General features: G+C 43.8%; 1 protein-coding gene across 3 annotated transcripts in view; it reads right to left on the bottom strand.

The window, feature by feature from the left end:
• Positions 1 to 19,004, bottom strand: part of LOC138622841 (synaptic vesicle glycoprotein 2C-like) — a 31,233-nt gene that overhangs the window by 984 nt on the left and 11,245 nt on the right. Inside the window, exons 3-13 of one of the 3 annotated variants that reach the window (XM_069701937.1) lie at positions 12,394 to 12,574; positions 9,460 to 9,611; positions 6,000 to 6,133; positions 5,603 to 5,692; positions 5,366 to 5,476; positions 5,191 to 5,279; positions 4,871 to 5,035; positions 3,992 to 4,125; positions 1,115 to 1,318; positions 808 to 967; positions 1 to 74 (exon numbers count right to left, since the gene is read on the bottom strand). The exon at positions 1 to 74 is cut by the window's left edge and continues 984 nt beyond it. In XM_069701937.1, coding sequence (XP_069558038.1) covers positions 1 to 74; positions 808 to 967; positions 1,115 to 1,318; positions 3,992 to 4,125; positions 4,871 to 5,035; positions 5,191 to 5,279; positions 5,366 to 5,476; positions 5,603 to 5,692; positions 6,000 to 6,133; positions 9,460 to 9,611; positions 12,394 to 12,574 — 1,494 coding nt within the window. Of the gene's footprint in view, positions 75 to 807; positions 968 to 1,114; positions 1,319 to 3,991; positions 4,126 to 4,461; positions 4,555 to 4,870; positions 5,036 to 5,190; positions 5,280 to 5,365; positions 5,477 to 5,602; positions 5,693 to 5,999; positions 6,134 to 9,459; positions 9,612 to 12,393; positions 12,575 to 19,004 lie in introns of those variants that run through there. The other 2 variants (XM_069701945.1, XM_069701954.1) reach the window with 2 other exon arrangements.

The raw sequence follows: 19,004 nt of genomic DNA, 5'->3' as shown, positions 1-19,004 counted from the left end.
GCGAGCCGAAGATCAGGTTGCCGAGCACCGCCGCCAGCTTACACATGGCGTTACAGAAGCCGAAGCCGGTGCCCCTGAAGGCAGAGAGAGGACACAGAGGGCAGAGGACACGGAGGACAGAGTCAGGGACGCGTGTCTCATTCAGTTCTGGATAACCGAAAGTAGAATATTTCTGGATAATGATGGTGAGGAGTTTTATTACGTCCTCGCTCTACCCAAGTGGATCCGCAGACCTTTTAATGACCAAAACAAAACCTCCTGAATTCCACACGTTTGTATACCTGAAAAACAAACACGGAGGCTTTTTCTGGAAGTTTGTTTCTCTTAACGGAGGCTCTAATCTTCAGCCTTCAGGCGACTCCTTTGCCCGTCAATACAGAACAGAGAGTCTGTGACTGTAATACAGAAACAACGACTCCGTCGGCTGTCAAAATAAGAGCTTTGAATGCTGTTTAACTGACGTTAATTCAACACAGACTGAATGCACAATAACAAAGTGCAGTCTCTTACAGCTGGAAGTAATAAATCACGCAGAATTCCTCATTTTGATGATTAGGCTACATTTCCCACAATCCCCGTCACTTTCTGTTATTCCGCTGATTGTGATAGTTTTATTAATAAAGTGAGTTTTGTCTGGAAAAGATACTTTATGACGTGATACTTCCAGTAGAGTTTCTGCTCTCAAATTTTTTTGTTTTTGTTTTTGTTTTTGAGAGCTGTAGTGAAGTTACACGCTCCGACTTGAGTTATAGCTGCAGTGAAGGTGACGCTTTAACCGAGTTCTCTGCGCAGTGTATGAGCGCTCACCTCCTGTCGGTGGGGTACAGCTCGGTGGTGACCACGTCCAGCGAGTTCCAGGCGGAGATGCTGAGGCCGTTGTAGAGGCACAGCATGAAGATCATCATGGACTCGCTGGTGCCGAACCAGAGGAAGAAGCAGCTGATGCCCGACAGCACCATGGAGCCTCCTGCAGGACACAACGCAACACGCCTCAGACACACGACGACCCGCAGACGCACAAGGTCCGACATCACCGGAGACATTTTCAAAGGAGATGCCGCCGCTATTCTCATCCCAACGCGCGAGGAGTCGCAGCAGCTCCTTCGGGTCATACCTAACATGCTGAGGCGGCCGATTTTATCCATGAGGAGGGCGGAGACGATGTTTCCGGGCAGCACCGCCAGCGTTCCCAGGAAGTTGACGAAGTAGACCCAGTAGGCGCTGTAGTCGTCGTCGAACGTCATCTGACAGCCCGTCTTGTTGTTGTGGAACGAGCTGTTGATCACCCGCGAATTGGTCAGTTTAGCGTCATCAATGTCTGGAAATATGAGAGATTAAATTGTGTTTAAATACTGAAGCAAGTTAATAAATCACAAGACTTTATGCCCCCTCTGGCTGCTGATGTTTTAGGACATATTAAAACCTGCACGTGTTCATGTCATTATTTTTCATTCTGGTGGTGTTTATGACTGAAAAGCAGATTTGTATTTAAATTCAAATCTTTATCATCCAAAAACATAATTCTGTTGAATAAAGACAGCGTAAAGCACCAAACAAACAGGCAACAGCATGTCAAAATAAAAAAAACATTAAAAAAAATCACACATTCACAATCTGACAACATCTATTAGATTAAGGTGTTAAATCGCAGTCATTGTAGCAGTTTACAGCAGCATGACGTGGAGCTGAAGAAAGCAAATAAACAACACAACAATACAAAGAAAACCTGCCAAGACAAACTGTAATTAATAAAAATACATTCATTAATTGTCAATTATTAAGAAATGTAATTATCTTCATTCTTCATTCTTCTTTCTTCGTCCAAACAGTGCAGAGATTTGTTTTTTTGAAACAATTCCCAAAATGAAATGTATGACATTGTGAGTCAAACTTGTACCTTTTTCGAAACTAATTTGGGTTTTAATCTTCTCATTAACTCTCTGCAACAAAACAAATAAAAGTGTATTTCCTGAAATATTGAAGCGTTCCTTTAATTTCTGTGGTTCCTTTACAGTTAGATATCGATTTTTTTGTGTGTGTGTTAAAAAGCATTGCATTTATAAAACTGATTCATAAACACAACTCTTCTCAGCTCTACGGTCTGACTCAGCAGTCTATCAGTCAAGCTTAAAACAATATAATCAAACACAAATCTATGAAAGTTACTCACAACCAGAGCTCAGATTTAGGATCAGAGTCTCTTCTGACTGTTTGCACGTGTTAAGAGTCCCTCGAATCAAACACAACAGGCTGAAGAGCTCTTTATGCATCAGACTATCGTGTAGTTTAATCAGATATGATGTGATGTGCAGTTGTTAGAACGGTGTCATGTGTTTTGCACATCTGTAGAAAGTGTCATACGTGTAATTGTAGTTTTAGTCTGTGTGTAAATCTGTAGAACAGAGCGGCCTTATAATAAAGTCCCGTCATATCTTATTGTATTGTATCATACACGTATAGGAGACTGATATCCTGTATGTAAACTCTAAATATTGTGTATAGGTGAGATGCATGTGGGATCTCTCCATGAATAAGAAATATATATTAATAAACTCAAAGAGGAAACGTTCCTCCTCTCCCAACACACTCCTCCTCCTCCTCCTCCTCCTCCTCTCCACAGACACATCGCCGGGAGCAAAGAGACTTCATTTCCCATGAGGCATTAGCAGCACACCTGACGTGCCCTCCCTGTTTCCATGTTCAGCTCTTTCCTGAGTGCTGGAGGGAAATGTTTCCTCCAGAAGGTCTGAATCAGCTCCCGCTCTCTCAGATCATTGTTAAAGCCTCTGGTGCTTTTTATTTTTCCTCCAGCGCGAGTCTATTTTACACTCTGAAATGATTCGACTGCAGTTTCATAACGCAGCCATGAGACAGGTTCATGTGTTGGATTGTGATGAAGGTGCCACCGAATAACTTGTTTTTCTGCGATGAATTAATCAGCCAGTGAAAAAGGAAAAGCTCCCTTCAGGAGGTTAAAACTCAGGTTTACACTAAAACTACTAGAATTACTGCCTCAAGTTTTCGCAGAACATTTTGATGTTACAGTGTAGTTGACCTTTGATCTTTTTGGACATGAAATGTCATCACTTCACCTGTTTGACTTTTGTTTAAAATTTAGCCCTAAGTAATGCATGAATTCTTGAGTTATATTTGACTCCTAAAATCAAATCAGTTCATCTTTAAGTCCAAGTGAACAATTGATCCAAATTTGATTAAATTCCGTTAACAGGTTTTTTTTAATGATTTTTTTTTTTTTTTTTTTTTTGGGGGGGGGGGGGTCTCTTTGATTGACAGGCCTGTGATGCAGTCAGGTTACAGCTATCGGTGGGCGGGATGTAATATCGTCACGTTTCCAATCCAAACTTCATAATGACTAATGGGTGACTTCACAGTTGGTTGAGGTTTGACGTTCCTAAATTATTGTGTTCCAAAGAATTGGACATATGTAAGGTCACGGTGACCTTGACCTTTGACCCTCCAAATATACTCTGAGTGAATGTTTGTGCCAAATTTGAAGAAATTCCCTCAAGGAAGATATCACGTTAACGAGAACAGGACGGACGGACAGACAGATGGACAACCCGAAGACATAATGTCTCCGTCTACGGCTGCTGCTGGCACAGAGACACACAGAGACACAGACAGACACACAGAGGATCACCACAGGAGTCTTTGTGTGGTGAGACTCTGCAGCAGCCTGGCTCCCTTTCTTTTGTTAAATACAGTCAGAGGTAGTTCAGAGAGGCAATCTGTGCAGGTTCAGACAGGTTAAGCAGTAATTTAGCAGCATAAAGCAAAGCCATAAACGCTCACGGCCATTCCTTCTCCTCAGGCTTGTGGCTCAAGCTGGACGTCAGGCCCAGAACGAACTGTCAGCCGGAGACACAGCGAATGAGTGAGACTTATGTGGAAGGCAGCCGCGGTGTAATGGGATTTTCTGGGGCGGATGGAAACCACCTCAGAGCTCAGAGCTCAGAGCGTGGAGACTCACCTGTGTTGTAGAAGAAGGAGTCCACAAAGGTGCAGTTCTTGAAGAAGGATCCCACTGAGGAGACGTCTTCAAAGAAGCAGTTGAGGAAGGACGAGTCGATGAAGGTGACCGACTTGAACTTCATAACAATGAACCTGGAGGAGATGGAGGAGAGGGAGGAGATGAAGGAGATGAAGGAGATGGAGGAGAGGGAGGAGATGGAGGAGGATGGAGGAAATGGAAGAGAGGGAAGAGGACGGAGGAAATGGAGGAGAGGGAGGAGAGGGAAGAGGACGGAGGAAATGGAGGAGATGGAGGAAATGGAGGAGATGGAGGAGAGGGAGGAGATGGCAATTTTGCTCGACAACTGAGACCTAAAAAACAATATAATAATATATAATAATAATAATTAAAAAATAAAAATAATAATAATAATAATAATAATAATAATAAGCCCTGTGGCCTCCTCTGACGACGGGAAAAAACAAAACCTGCGTCTCACTGCGTCTTCTCTCTGGTCTCTGTAAGTGAGAATCAGCAGCAGCAGGAGGAGGAGGGATGGTCTAGTGTGTGTGTGTGTGTGTGTGTGTGTGTGTGTGTGTGTGTGTGTGTGTGTGTGTGTGTGTGTGTGTGTGTGACAGTGAGACTGAAAGCAACAGAAACAGAGGGAGAGATAAGCCTTTTAATTTCCTGCTGGTGGAGGAGATAAAGGAGGCAGGATTAATATTACCTGCAGTGTCGTGTCGTGTCGTGCCGTGCCGTGTCGTGTCGTGCCGTGTCGTGTCGTGCCGTGTGCCGTGTCGTGTTGCGTCTTATTGTGCCGTGTTGTGTTTGTGGGAGTGAAAAATAACGCTGCCGTCCCGTAACGAGATGAACAGCTCGGGACGAGGCTGGTCGCACCTGTCGTTGACAAACGCTCCGTTCCGGTGGATCTGGTTCTCCAGCGTGAAGTTGAAGGTGAAGTCCTCGATGCGCTCGTTGTTGTGGATCTTCACTCTGGATGCGTACTCGTCGGCCTGCAGGTGCTTGATGACGTCGGGGAACCACACGGAGAGCCCGTAGAACCTGCGCACAGAAACAGCTGCTGGAGTGACGTGTGGTACGTGACGATGTCACCGCTGAGGGCCGCTCTGGTTCAGGTGATTCCTCGCTACTTCATAGAAACTGTTATTAAGCTGTCCAGCTTCGGTTGACGTGATAATAACAGAGGCATGTCTCACCCAAACGACAGAGTGAACCAGACTACAGCCAGTTTCACTGTGTTGTCCTTCACCGGGTAGTCGAAACATCTCATGAAAGTCAACCAGATCTGTCAGAAAATAAATAAATGTTAGTGAATTTAAAATCCATACAAGTTCCGCGAAGAGACAAAGCAGACGTGAAAGGGCGTCGTACTCCTCTGAGCTCCGCCCGGATCTTGAAGAGGACCTTGAGCGCCGGGTTGGCCGACTCGTTCTGCATCTCCACCAGCTCGTCCAGCTGTTTGGGGGTTTTGATCCTGTTCACCTGCAGGGGGAGACACTCGAGCGGTCAAGTGCTGGTGGTGGTGGCGCTGCAGCAGCAGGAGGAGGACGAGGAGAAGGAGGAGGAGGAGGAGGAAGAGGAGGAGGAAACGAGGAGCGGTGTACTCACAGTGAAGACCTTCTCCGGCTCCCCACGGGCACGCATGTTGGTGTCGTGGATGTGTTTGAGGACCATCCAGGCCTCGTCGTGTTTACCCATCTACGAGACGGTTAACACACGTGTTTTTAGACATCGGGATACACGTATTCATCCTCACGTGTCAGGACAGAATCATTCACACTGTACTTATCCGGCTACCGCTGCTTATGTGATTACCAATACCTAAATTGCTAATTATATTAAAACAGGCATTTAAAATAAATGTGTATGGAGACAGGTGCTTCTTGTTTTGGTCTTTTCATCAGATTTGTTTACAACATGAAACACAGGAAGACGATGATGCTGCCAGCATCATCCCCCCCCCCTCCTCCCCCCCTACCCTCACACCGTCTGTCTCTCTTTTTACCTCCAGGAAGAAGCGAGGGCTCTCGGGCATAAAAGTGAGAGCTACCACGGCGGAGACACACGGCAGCGCACACACCACCACAAACACTCTCCAGCTGTGGAACTGGTAGGCCGACCCCATGCTGAAACTCCAGCCTGCAGACAAAGCAGTCGAAAGAGTCAGAAATACGTCGGCGCAGCATCGGGGTCAAGAGTTCAGTCAGAGTGACACGAAAAGACACAAAAACTCCTTTAAAGCTGTTGCAGTTTCAGTTTGTTTTCATTTATTGTATTTATTTCCCTCAAGGTTGGACATTTCATCTTCACATGTAAACACTCCTGGATGTCTTCCTCACATTTAACCCGTCTGTTTCTCACCTCTTATTAAGTTCAATAGGAAACTGATGTTTATATGTGCCGCTGCCGCTGTGAGGTCCTACAGTTGTTCAGGTAGAAGTCTCTGGTGTCACCAGGTTGAAGTGACCATATTTGGACGAGCTGGGGGAGGAGCCACCGGTGGATCTGACTGATCTGATTGGAAACCTGACGATACTACGTCCCGCTCACCGATAGCTGTAACCTGACTGCACCACAGCCCTGTCAATCAAACAGACACGCCCCCCAAAAATACAAGCTTATTTTGTAATAACGGATTATTTTCAGATGAACAGAAAACTAATAAGAAGGAGAGACTTTAGCTAACAACACAGATATTCCTCTGGTGGCACTCGTGGTATTGCAGCTTAACGCACTTCTGCATCGGCCTCATTTTTAACACCTGGAAGCTACGAACCCTTTTATATACAGTTTATTTAATCAGACTACAGTGAAAACTTGGAAATGCATGAAGCTTGAAAACTGTGATTTGTCAGAAAGAAACTTATATATTTTACAAACATCTCTCAGCTTTGTTCCCAAGTTTCTCCTTTACTTTCTGTTGTGGATAAAAACCCTGTGGTTTACTACAAATTCAGACACGACACAGTGATCATCAACACGCTGCAGGTATCAACATGTGATGGAACCAGGGACACTTTTATTCAGAGTCGAGTCTGAAATATGTTATCATGTGCTGTGTGTGTGTGTGTGTGTGTGTGTGTGTGTGTGTGTGTGTGTGTGTGTGTGTGTGTGTGTGTGTGTGTGTGTGTGTGTGTGTGTGTGTGCGTGTGGGGCTGCTCTCGCCTGCACCACTACAAACCTCATTAGGGGGATTATAGCTATAATGGACTGGAGGGGACGGCTGAGTGATTCAGATACTCAGCAAGATTTATGTCCCCCCCCCCCCACACACACACACAAATTAATTTTACTTGCACTTTACCTGGTCCTATAGACTATCACATTCTTAACACCTTAAAAAGAGACCAAATAACGCATGCACTCATGTACACGCACACACACACACACACACACACACACACACACACACACGGCTATCTGGCCTTTGTCCACCACTCGATGCGGAGAGCACTGCGGCGGAACCTATTACCAACACACCGCTGCATCCTGGGGAAAAAAATGTGTTAAAACTCTGGCATCCAATCAATTGACCTCAATTATGAGCATCTCCCTTCACACACACACACACACACACACACACACACACACACACACACACACACACACACACACACACACACACACACACACACACACACCACCACACAGTACAGGACGTCCTCAGGCCTGTTTTCGGGGGGGCGGGGTCTGTTTGATTGACAGGCCTGTGGTGCAGTCAAGTTACAGCTATCGGTGGGCGGGACATAGTGTCGTCAGGTTTCCAATCAGATCAGTCAGATCCACCGCTCGCCCAAATATGGTAACTTCCTGCTCCAAACCGCTCCAAACTAGCAAGATGGTGACGGACAGAATCTGAACTGGAGGCTTCATAACGTTCACAAACTAACGGGTGACGTCACCGCTGAATTCACCCCTTGCTCCGCCCAGCTCGTCCAAAGATGATCACTTCTGGCTCTGAAAAAAACCAAGATGGCGACGACCAAAATGCCAGACTGGAGTCCACAAAACAGCCGCTCTCTTCATTATATCTGGTCAACGTAGCTGAAAACGAACTGGGAAACGAACCTCTCCTCTTCCTCCTCACACATCTGCTCCTTTAACACCGTTTCTCTCCTCGTCTTTGTTGTTTCTCTCCCCCTCCATTCAGCCCTCTGCTGTATCCCTTCACCTTTCCATTATCCCTGACACAGGCCACATAAATCAGGCGCCCTCTGCGCCTCCCCTTCCTCCTCGTCCTCCTTATCTCCTGCTCTTCATCCACAGCAGGTTGATTTCATACCTCTCGTTTTGTTCTCATCCTCTAAAACACTTCCTGCAGCTCGGCCTCGCTGCACGTTATTAGATTTATATGAGCCCACCTTTTATTTTTTTTTATTTTTTTTTTTTACTGCCTCAAACACTTGCACGTAAAACTCCCTGAAAAGAACAAAAATATTGATTAAACGCAGTGTGGCTCTTAATTATGTGAAGATTACAATAAACTGCTGCTGGAAGTTGCTTCAAATGAAACATTTCTCCCCCTGAGTGCAGTGAAAGCTCTTCATATTCACCGTGTTCACCGACATATGCTTCGCTGTTCTCTCTGTTTGCCGCTCCGCCCACACTCCCACCTGCCGTGTGTTTGTCTGCACCCCTGGAGAGACTTGATTTCTAAATTAAGCTTCACGGTTGGGGAATTATTTGCGACGCTCCCTGATCGTTACTGATCATGTTGAGATGCTTCCGAACCGCGGGGGGTGTCATCAGGAGCAGAGTTAGACTTTACGGCTTTCTATATTTTCAGTAATGTTTAAACTGCTGATCCGAGCCTCAGGAGACTTCTTCACGCTCTGTATTAGTTTCTGAGTTCATGGAAAAATAAAAGAACATCTTTGTCATTTCTTGCTTTTGGAACATGAGTGTGTATTTTTTCGGTGTATTTTTTTTAGAAGTTGAGAGACTTCCTGTTGTGCAGGAATGGAGCGCAGCACAATGCCATGCACGGAGGACGAGGAAGAGATAACTTTTATCAGGAGGTATTCAAAGTTACGCCTCTTGATCAACATCAGCACCTGAGTTACACTCAGTTTTGTGAACATTAGTGAAGGGGATAAAAACACTCAGGAAACACGATAAAGAAAAATACTTCATTGAAATTATTACGTTTAATAAATGGCAGCTAAAATTTTAAACATGCAATCAAAAACTAAAACTAAATATTCCAGGATTTGGCCCAAGAAATGATTAAATCCCCCATCGTCCCATGTCTTGAATAGACTTTTTATAATTCACGATATTACAGAAACTGTATGATCAATGGGAGTCTTTTGTAAGTTACGTTCTTTTTATTGACAAAAACTCCGACTTTGAGTCTCCAGAAGTTAAAACCAGATCACTTCTGTTCAGGAAAAGCTTACTATTACCGCTAAAGCGCTGTTGCACCTTCGTCAGGACAGGTAAGTGAGGTCAGGGCAGTCACTCACCGTAGTGCGGGATGATGGCCCAGGCCATGGCCGAGGCGTAGATCCCTCCGATCATCCAGAACATGCAGAGCCAGCTCAGATGCTCTCCTCTCTTCTCCCGGGCCAACACCTCCGCGAAGTACGAGAACACGATCGGCACCGCTCCGCCGATCCTGCAGGTACATTTCACTGTGATGAGCTATGAGTGGTTCAGAAGTTCACGCCCATCGGTCATTCAGGGTTTATTCATAAACTGCGAAGCTGATTCACACAGTTGATTCTGTGCTGTGAATAAATACTGAACCGTGTTGGACAGATGGCGTGTTAATATGCAGTGAGCCTTTGGAGCATCTATTGCTGATTTATGTTGTGTAAAATAAACTTAGCATTTTGGCCAATATAATTGCTGATACAGATATACAGATATTTATATATCTGTATATATATATACATACAGATATATATATATACAGATATTTTATCGGCTGATAAAATCAGCTGGTAAATATATCAGTCGGGCTCAAAAAGGACACATTTTCTTGACAGTTGTGTGGTTTTACATTATGGTTTTATCACATATTATCACGTGACATTTTTGTGCTTTTTTTCATTTTACATTTATTTATGTTTATCTTTATGTTGAACATGAGCTAGCACCTGGTTAGCTCAGCATAAACACTGGTAGCAGAGGGAAACAGCTAGTTTGGGAAGGACCTCTTAATCTCATTACCTTCTGTTATCTTGTCTGTTTAATTTTTACAAAAGCTTCACATTTTTCATATTTAATGGTTAATACATTTTTTTTCCAAAATGCTGAACTATTCCTCAAAAATTCTGGTCTGGATTTTTAGCCGTGCACTAAGAGCTAATTTTTAAGAGCATGAGAAACACGGAGAGAGTGTGTGCAGCCGCAGTTGTCCTGCGTCTTAACAAAGATGTCAATATTACACAGTCCAGTGCATGTGGCTGCAGAGGGCCCAAACAAATCAATACTACACCTGGTTTGGTGGAATAATCAGAGTTTCCCTTGTTAGGACACCTGCTTCCAGAGTAATTTACATTTGTTTGACTTTAAAAGGGACAAATATACAATTTAGACAAAATAAACATTTTCTAAGATCTACAGTGTGTTTCCATATTTTATAACCCCATTTTGAGCAGTTGAAATCTTAAATCGGCAAGAATGGGACCATATTTCACTTTCACCATATAAACTCCAGAAACTGGTCTCCTCAGTTCCCGGACGTTTTTCTGAGTGTTGTTAAAACAACAGGTGATGCAACACAGCGGTAAACATGACCCTGTCCCAACTTTTTGGAGATGTGTTGCTGCCATCAAATTCAAAATAAGTATATATTTTTCATAAAACAATACAATTTTTCAGTTTCAACATTTTATGTTATCTTTGTAATTAAATGCAAGTTTGTAAATCATCACATTCTGTTTTTATTCACATTTTACACAGCTGCACTACTGTTTTAGAAACAGGTTTGTATCATTAGGTGTTAAAAAGCTCAGTGAAACTTAATCCGTGTGATTTGACAAAATGGCACTTTGAATCTTTTTTTCCCTCCTTTCTTATTTGTTGAGGCGGCTTTTAGCAGAGAAGTTAATGAGGTAAAGAAAAGCTTAATGAAAGAAGCAGCATCAAGTCAATCAGATCGTATTTCTCCCAGAAAGAAACTAAAAAAGACGGAGAGCTCGACGTGCCTTCACAAATCTGTTCAGCGTTACAACCACGGCTCGAAACTGCACGCATCCATTTGTTCAGGCAACATCTCCACAAAAATTTTCCACATCCCCGAAGGTACAGGTGCCATTAGAAATACCTTCCACACTATAAACCTGCCTCAACAGACAGACTGAGAATTTAGGGCTGAAATAAAAGCTAAAGCTGATAATTAAAAATGCAAAGCCGTGAAGGTGGACACTGAGCTACAATGAGAAGCTTCCTGGTGTCTTATACAACTGTAATTAAACACAGGTGAGCTGAGGGAGAGTCAGGTATCCTGTGTGTCGTGCTGGTTTCTATGGAAACATGCTGTACACATTACACACACATTAATAAATAAAATGTACGATTGTTTCTATGACTTTTTCTTGGTTAGTTGTTTTAAACCAATCGCCAATCACAGCAGTCCCTTCTGATTATATTTGATATTAGGTCTCACCATAGACTTCAGTGATCATCAGAGCAACTACAGGTTCACACAGTAACCGGATGCCAGATCACTCAGATGGGAAGCGTGTCGTTTATCACACACATGTGAAGCCCAGCAGCTCTAAACCTTGCTGATGTTCATTTCCTGTGGAGGGATCGTGTCTGCAAGCGTCTTTGTTTTTGCAGAAACATCCCCCCCTCTCCCTCGCTGACTCAGGGATGAGGATGGGCTGATGTCAGGATGTTACAATAACCTCCTGTCATGTGCTTTGACTTTGGAGGAGAAGAGGCAGCAGACGAACCAGATGAGGCTGGAGAGGGAACAATCCTCAAAGAGGGTCCACTGTTTCATATACAACCAGGAGGAAGAGGAGGAAAATACTGAAGATAGAGAGAGACAGGATGAACAGGAGGAGGAGGAGAAGAGGAAGAGAAAAAAAGAGGACGAAGAGGAGGATGAGGAGGAAAAAGGAGAAGAAGATGAAAAAGAAGAAGAGGAGGAAGAAGAAGACGATGTAGAAAAAAATTAAGCAAAGAGGAAGGAAAAGAAGAGGAAGAAGGAGGTGCAAAAGGAGGAAGAAGGAGAAGCGGAAGAGGAAAAAGAGGTAGAAGAAAAGGAGGAAGAGGAAGACAAGTGAAAGGAGGAGACAGAAGAAGACAAAGAAGAATAAAAGGAGGAAGAGGACGAGAAAGAAGACGAAGAAGAAGAAGTGGAGGAGGAAGACAAAGAGAAAAAGAAAGAGAAAGAAGAATACAAAGAAGAAGAAGAAGAAGAAGCGATGAAGTGAACTCACCCAAAGCCGGACACCATGCGGCAGAGGAGGAACATGCCGTATCCTTGGACGAAGGAGGAGAGGAAGGCGAAGAAGCCGTTGACAGACATGGAGATGAGCAGACACTGTTTCCGGCCCAACTTGTCTGACAGACCGCCCCAGAAGAAAGCTCCGAACATCATCCCCAGGTACACGATGCTTCCTGCAGAGGGACAGGAAGGGACAGACAGAGATGTGAATGATCCCAATCAAACGTTTACTGCTGAATAAAACACATCTCACACTTTTACACTCGTTCATGTAACACACACACACACACACACACACACACACACACACACACACACACACACACACACACACACACACACACACACACACACACACACACACACACACACACACACACACACACACACACAGCAGCAGCATCTTCTCCTGAGAGGTCCTGGAAGATGTCCGTCTGTATAAATGCAGTTCAGCATAGATGAGTTGAACTTGAGCTGCGAGTCCCGTCTACAACGCTGCACATCAACTCTGCACCGAAGGTTTAGGATTTACTCTCTAATGATGCTCAGAGTGTCTGACTCCAGACGAACTCTCCAGACCGCCGCAGCCAGGATGAAGATCGGATAACAAACATGTTGTCACTGCAGCGCATCATAAAACAGATGGAGTTACTACAGTTGCTGGTCGATGAACACAATGAGCTTCACGGGCTTCAGTGTGTTTGTTTTTATTCTTTCTATTGACAGGTCGCCCGTCTGAAACGGTCATGTGACGTCTTTAGAGATCTCGGGGTTTACACTCCACGTCAAATGTTTAATTTCCGGACTTTTTCTGACTAAAAAGCTGAAATTTGATGAACTACAATAAACAGAAAAAACAGGCTGCTGTTCTAAGCAGCCAAGAAACAGACACATTATTTTATTGCCATCAATTTTCCAAAACACACAACTACTGTAGGTTTTGTGCACCGTATAAACACACTGACCCTCCTGCAAAAAAAAACGTGTGCAAAAGTTTTTTTCAAATGGGAACAGTATGCTCTTTATCATTCACTCTCTCCTTGTAGATCTGTTTAGAAACTTTACATTCAGCTTTTCCGTCAGTCTTTAAATTCTTCAAGTTGTAGCCAAATCTCTTAAAAATCGCAATTTTTCTGCATGTTTGCCTTCATAATCAGCTACAAGAAAATGCACATCTTTATTGAAGTGCTTGTGACTTGTTGACGGATGGAAATGAGAAAAAAAAAAAATCTTCTAAAATCACTGAAACTACATGGAAAATAGTATATTTTGATAAATGACAACTAAAACTTAAACATGCAAACAAAATTCCTTGATATTCCAGGACTTTGGACCATAAAATAATGGAATCCCCTGACTAGAAAAGAGTTTTTAAAACACTCCCTGACTGGTGGGAAACCTGTGATCACTGCTGTAAACCGATTATCTTTCATGATATGATGAAGCTTTCATTCTCTCTGGATGAAATGACTGTCTGGTGACTGATACTCTACTTAAAGAGTCTGTGGGACACACAGAGCAGTCGTTGACCTCGCAGGCCTGCTTCTAAACCAGCTGTTCATCTCTTACTGCTGCTCCTCTGCTGGAAATTTGGGGTAATTTCTCTTCCTGTGCTGAAGAACATGCAGCATGAAGGAGGTGGAGGTGGAGGTGGTGGTGGTGGTGGGCAGTGCGAGGGTTGTCAGGCCAGTAAATAATCCACTTTTCTACCTACGTGCTAATAAAAATGCTAATGCATGTGGAGGGGGGTGTGTGCAATTGTTTGACGAGGCGGCACCAGAAAGGAAGCCGGCTCTGTCCCCCCACCTCCCTCGCTGTGTTTGTGGTGATGGGACAGATACGCCGGGAGAAGAGCGTCTTATCGAGCTGCACAGACATGATGCTGGGAGCCGGTGATTCATTACAGGTGACAGCCGCTGGAGCTCCGCACCGCTGCTGCAGAGGAGCATCTCCTCCAGGCTGCAGGGCGGAAAGAGGACGCTACACAAAATATCACAAAAGCGCTGCATCCTGCACAAACCGGGGACGTCTTTTGATTTGTGTAGCTACATCTGAACGTGTGTAGCCGAGGAGATGCTATCTGGAAAACAGCAGCTCATTTGTTTTATGGCTCTCCTCACACTGGGTATCTGTAATAAAGGGGGAGGTGGGAGACGGGGTTGATGGGGCGTCCGAGGCGCAGTATGAATGCCTCTGAGATTGGATTGGTGATTTTCTGCTCAGTTCAATCTCAGGTCAGACCTTGAGGGCCTTTATGGAAATTAGCGAAGGTCAGTTAAAAGCGCTGGACAACAGACAACAGTTTTAGGGAAGAGTTTGATGGCAAAAAACAGCTGCGTATCTGATGTCCACCACCACCACCACAATTCAATTTTCAAAAAAACAGGATTTAAAGGTGCAATCAACATGAAAACTGTATGTGTGACTGCGTATGGAACAGTACATGTACGTGCACAAAACACGTCTGTAGTGAAGTAGTAAGGCAGAAGTGATCATATTTGGACAACTAGGGGAGAATCCACAGACTGTATATAAAAGTGTTCGTAGCTTCAGGTCCAAAAAATGAGGTCGATGCAGAAGTGTCTTTAGCTGCAATACCACCGAGTGCCACTGGAGGTTGGCTCCAAAAAGCCTCCGGCTCCATAGACTCCCATTCAACTTCTCTCATCAAATACAAAGTCAATAAAATGTCTCCACCAGTTATCTCGGTGTTGTTAGCTAAAGTCACTCCTTCTTATTAGTTTTCTGGAGGTCCATCTGAAAATAATCTGTCATTAATTAGAAAATAAGCTAAAAAAAATACCTGTTTTTGGGGGCGTATCTGTTTGATTGACAGGCCTGTGGTGCAGTCAGGTTACAGCTATCGGTGCGCGGGACGTAGTATTGTCAGGTTTGCAATCAGATCAGTCAGATCCACTGCTGGCTCCTCCCCCAGCTCATCTAAATATGGTCACTTCCTGCTCCAAACCGCTCTGAACTAGCAAGATGGTGACGGACAGAATCTGAAGTGGAGGCTTCATAACGTTCCCAAACCAACGGGCGACGTCACTGATGGTTGCTGCTTGGGTGGATCTGATGGACAACGTGAGGACACAATGCCCCGCCCACTTATACCATAAACCTGACTGCACCACAGGCCTATCAATCAAACAGACCCGCCCCCAGACATATCTGTTTGAGTCCTAATATCTGATTAATGCTGGAATTATTCACAGAAGGACCAAAACACAGATCAGTAGGAGGGGGTTTATCTAATGACACCATGACGACTTGTGGAAAACATTTACTGAGCCCTCCCCTAGTGGTCCTCAGCTGTACTGCACTTTAAGGCTCTTTTCAGACCCGGATGTGACCTCCACTTTTATATACAGACTGTGTTTACACCTGCTTGTTGTCAAGTAACTAGTGTTGAGGTAACTTCACGTTAATATCAGTACAAAGTAAAACATTTAGTAAAGTTGTCCTGAGCCCACCTGAGCTGTTAATCTGTTCCTTAAGATACAGCAGACAGTCTGCTCTCTTTAACGGTACACTGTGCAGCTCCTCTCTGCCCCCACAGGGATTACTTCAGCCAACTCTTAAACTGTCTTCACTCGTCTCCACGGACGCTGCTTTTATTTTTTTTTCCCGTTGTAATTAGCTCTTATGTGTGAGTGTAATTCTCTCCTGACACCTTTCTGCTCTGTTTTCTCTCCTCGTCGCCGTGCAGCGTCCCGGCACGGATGAGAGGAGAGCGCCGGCACACAGGCAGCAACAGCAGCAGCAGCAGAAGGAGAAGGAGAAGGAAGAAGAAGAAGAAGAAGAAGAAGAAGAAGAAGAAGAAGAAGAAGAAGAAGAAGAAGAAGAAGAAGAAGGAGAAGACTTGTTTCCCAGAGGACAATCTGTGATTGACAGGTGGGTTTCAACAGAAGTGAGACAGACAAGGGTTGGCAGGGAGGGAGGAGGAGAGGAGGAACGGAGAAAAGGAGGGGGAGGAGGAGGAGAAAAGGAGGAAAGGAGGAGAAAAGGAGGAAAGGTGGAGAGGAGGAGACAAGGAAAGGAGGAAAGGAGGGGAGGAGGAGAAAAGGAGGAAAAGAGGAGAGGAGGAGGAGGAAAGGAGGAGAGGAGAAAGGGAGGAAAAGGGGAGGAGGAGAGGACCCCCGTGGGAGAGAAGCACATTCCTCAGGTATTAATTACATCAACACCTGCTGATCTGTTTCTGCAAATGTGGAGTTTATTCAAAATAAAAAGTCATCACTTAAATCACACACAAATTTGAACCTATAGAGCCAAAGAATGTTAAATTCTTTGAATGTTAAATAATTTAAATCAAATTTAAAAAAAAATTGCAATTCTTTGGATGTTAAATCAATTTAAATTGAATTAAAGAATGTTAAATTCTTTGACTCTAATCAGCACGTCAGGATCAGTTTTCAAGATGTGTTCAGGATCAGTCGGAATTTTTGTGTTTATGCAGAATACGATTTTTCGTCCGAGCTGGAGGAAACAGAAACATCACTGAGCCTCTTTTTCTTCTTATTAAAGGAACAATGACAAATTTTTAGTGAATTTTAGAACAACAATCTTTCATTCTTACATGTCAGATTTAGCTACAGTGTGAAACAAGGATTACTCAGAGCTGGAGGAATTCTGGTGATAGAATAATGTGATTTAAAAAAAATATGATTTTCAAATAAAATCGAATCAATACATGCCGATGAAGTAAAAATTATATTTGAAATTATTTCAAGTGGGAGTGATTTTTATCTTTCATTAGTCTATGGAACTAAATGTGCCTAAGCTTCTTTTTCTTCCTTCAATAGTGCTGTTATAGAGTAAATTCTGCCCCCGTGAGCTCTGCCTGGAGAGTAACAGGGTGAACGGCTCTTTGTTGTGAAGAAGAGATGATGGTAGGAAGTGTTGTTGTCCCTGCATTTCTAATGATCTCACCTCTAGCTGCAGCAGAGCCTATTTATCACCACGCTGTGTTGATTAGCTTCAGCTGTCGAAGGTGTTTGTGATCGTGTAACCGCGACACACAGAGCTGCTTGACCTCAGAAAATATCAGCATCAGTTACACTGACTCCTCCAGGCTGACACTGCTTCAGACACACACCTTCACCCGCTGATACACCTGCAGCAGGGCTCCATCGGAGACAGCACACATCACACCAAACACCCTCCAAATGATAACTGTGGTGCAGGAGAACACCCGCAGACAAATTAACAGCCATATGTGCTGGTGGTGAAGGAGGATGAGGAGGAAGAAGAGGAGGAAGAGGAGGAGGAAGTGTATGAAAGCAGCCCTCCCTCCCTCCCTCCCTTCTCTCTGGGGAGCTACGTGAGCCAGTCTACCATGGCTAAACTGCAGTGAAGCACAATGCTGCAGAGATTAACTCCAGACCGGATCTTCAGATCTCTGAGTCACACAGAGACACTGGGAGACACAGAGAGACACTCTGAGAGACACTTTGAGAGGTACTCTGAGAGACACTGAGAGAGACAGTTTTAGAGACACCGTGAGAGAGTTTCAGAGAAACAGAGACACTGAGAGACACAGAGACAGTTTTAGAGACAGAGAGACACCGAGAAAGACACAGAGACACAGAGAGACACCGAGAAAGACATAGAGACACAGAGAGACAGTTTTAGAGACACCGAGAGAGTTTCAGAGAGGATTACATCAGGAGGATAACAGAGAGAACAGACGAGAACAGTGAGAAGAAAAGCAGGAACATCGCTGATCTGGATGTTTTTATATTATAAAGAAGAAATTAAAATGTTGAAGGAAGGAGAGAGTTGGGATTACAGACAGAGATACTGATGATGGAGGATAATGAATCAATGAACACGATATGTTGTAATTTATATTATAAGATATATATTGCATAAATGGAAACAGAGAAGTCATGTACAGTAAAAATGTAAAATGTTCTATTTTTGGACTATTTTATTTCCTTTTGTTGTGTATTTTATCATAAAGGAAACACCTTTATTTACAGCAGTACTTATCGAACCAATTAAATTAATTAATAAGCCTCAAAAAGACATGTTTTTTGTTTTTGTATGTACAACTGATTGCGACACCTGGAGTTCTTCTGATGGAAGACTGAAAGTTTGCGCTGTTATCACCATGGTAACACTTATCAGCCCCCCCCCATGCCGGCAGCCTGCTGCTGCTGCTTTCGAGTGTGTCCACTCAGAACAGCTCAGCACTCGTGTCCTGAGATGTAGTCAGAAAACTCTTCACATATAGTAGCGGTTTCAAGAATACATGTCTCAAATTCATTAATTTTGTCCCGAGACGATGAGGCGAGATGATGCCTCTGATGTTTACTGTTCTGAAGTTCTTCATCCAGCAGCAGACAGCTAGAAAAACCCGTTTAGACCTGATCAATATCTATTTTAGTCTGAAGCTGTGATGTAACATCCTGTCAGAGCCTCCAGGTTTTGGAACGAGCAGCCGGAGGAAAAAAGGTCTGCAGAGTCACTGAAATCTTTGAAATCTCCTCTTAAAATACACTTTTGATTTTAGTGATTCACTCTTGTTTCTTTTATACCATGTTTTAATTTGTTTTATGGTTGTTTTAAATCATCATTGTGTTGTTGGATTGTTTGAATTCA

The sequence above is a fragment of the Brachyistius frenatus genome, unplaced genomic scaffold (genome assembly GCF_029030835.1).
Source record: "Brachyistius frenatus isolate BFR_SWC_R1_liver_20210118 unplaced genomic scaffold, ASM2903083v1 Contig_3, whole genome shotgun sequence".
Lineage (NCBI taxonomy): Eukaryota > Metazoa > Chordata > Actinopteri > Embiotocidae > Brachyistius > Brachyistius frenatus.
The sequence above is the reverse complement of the archived record's forward strand: the minus strand, read 5'-3'. Positions and strand labels throughout refer to the sequence as shown.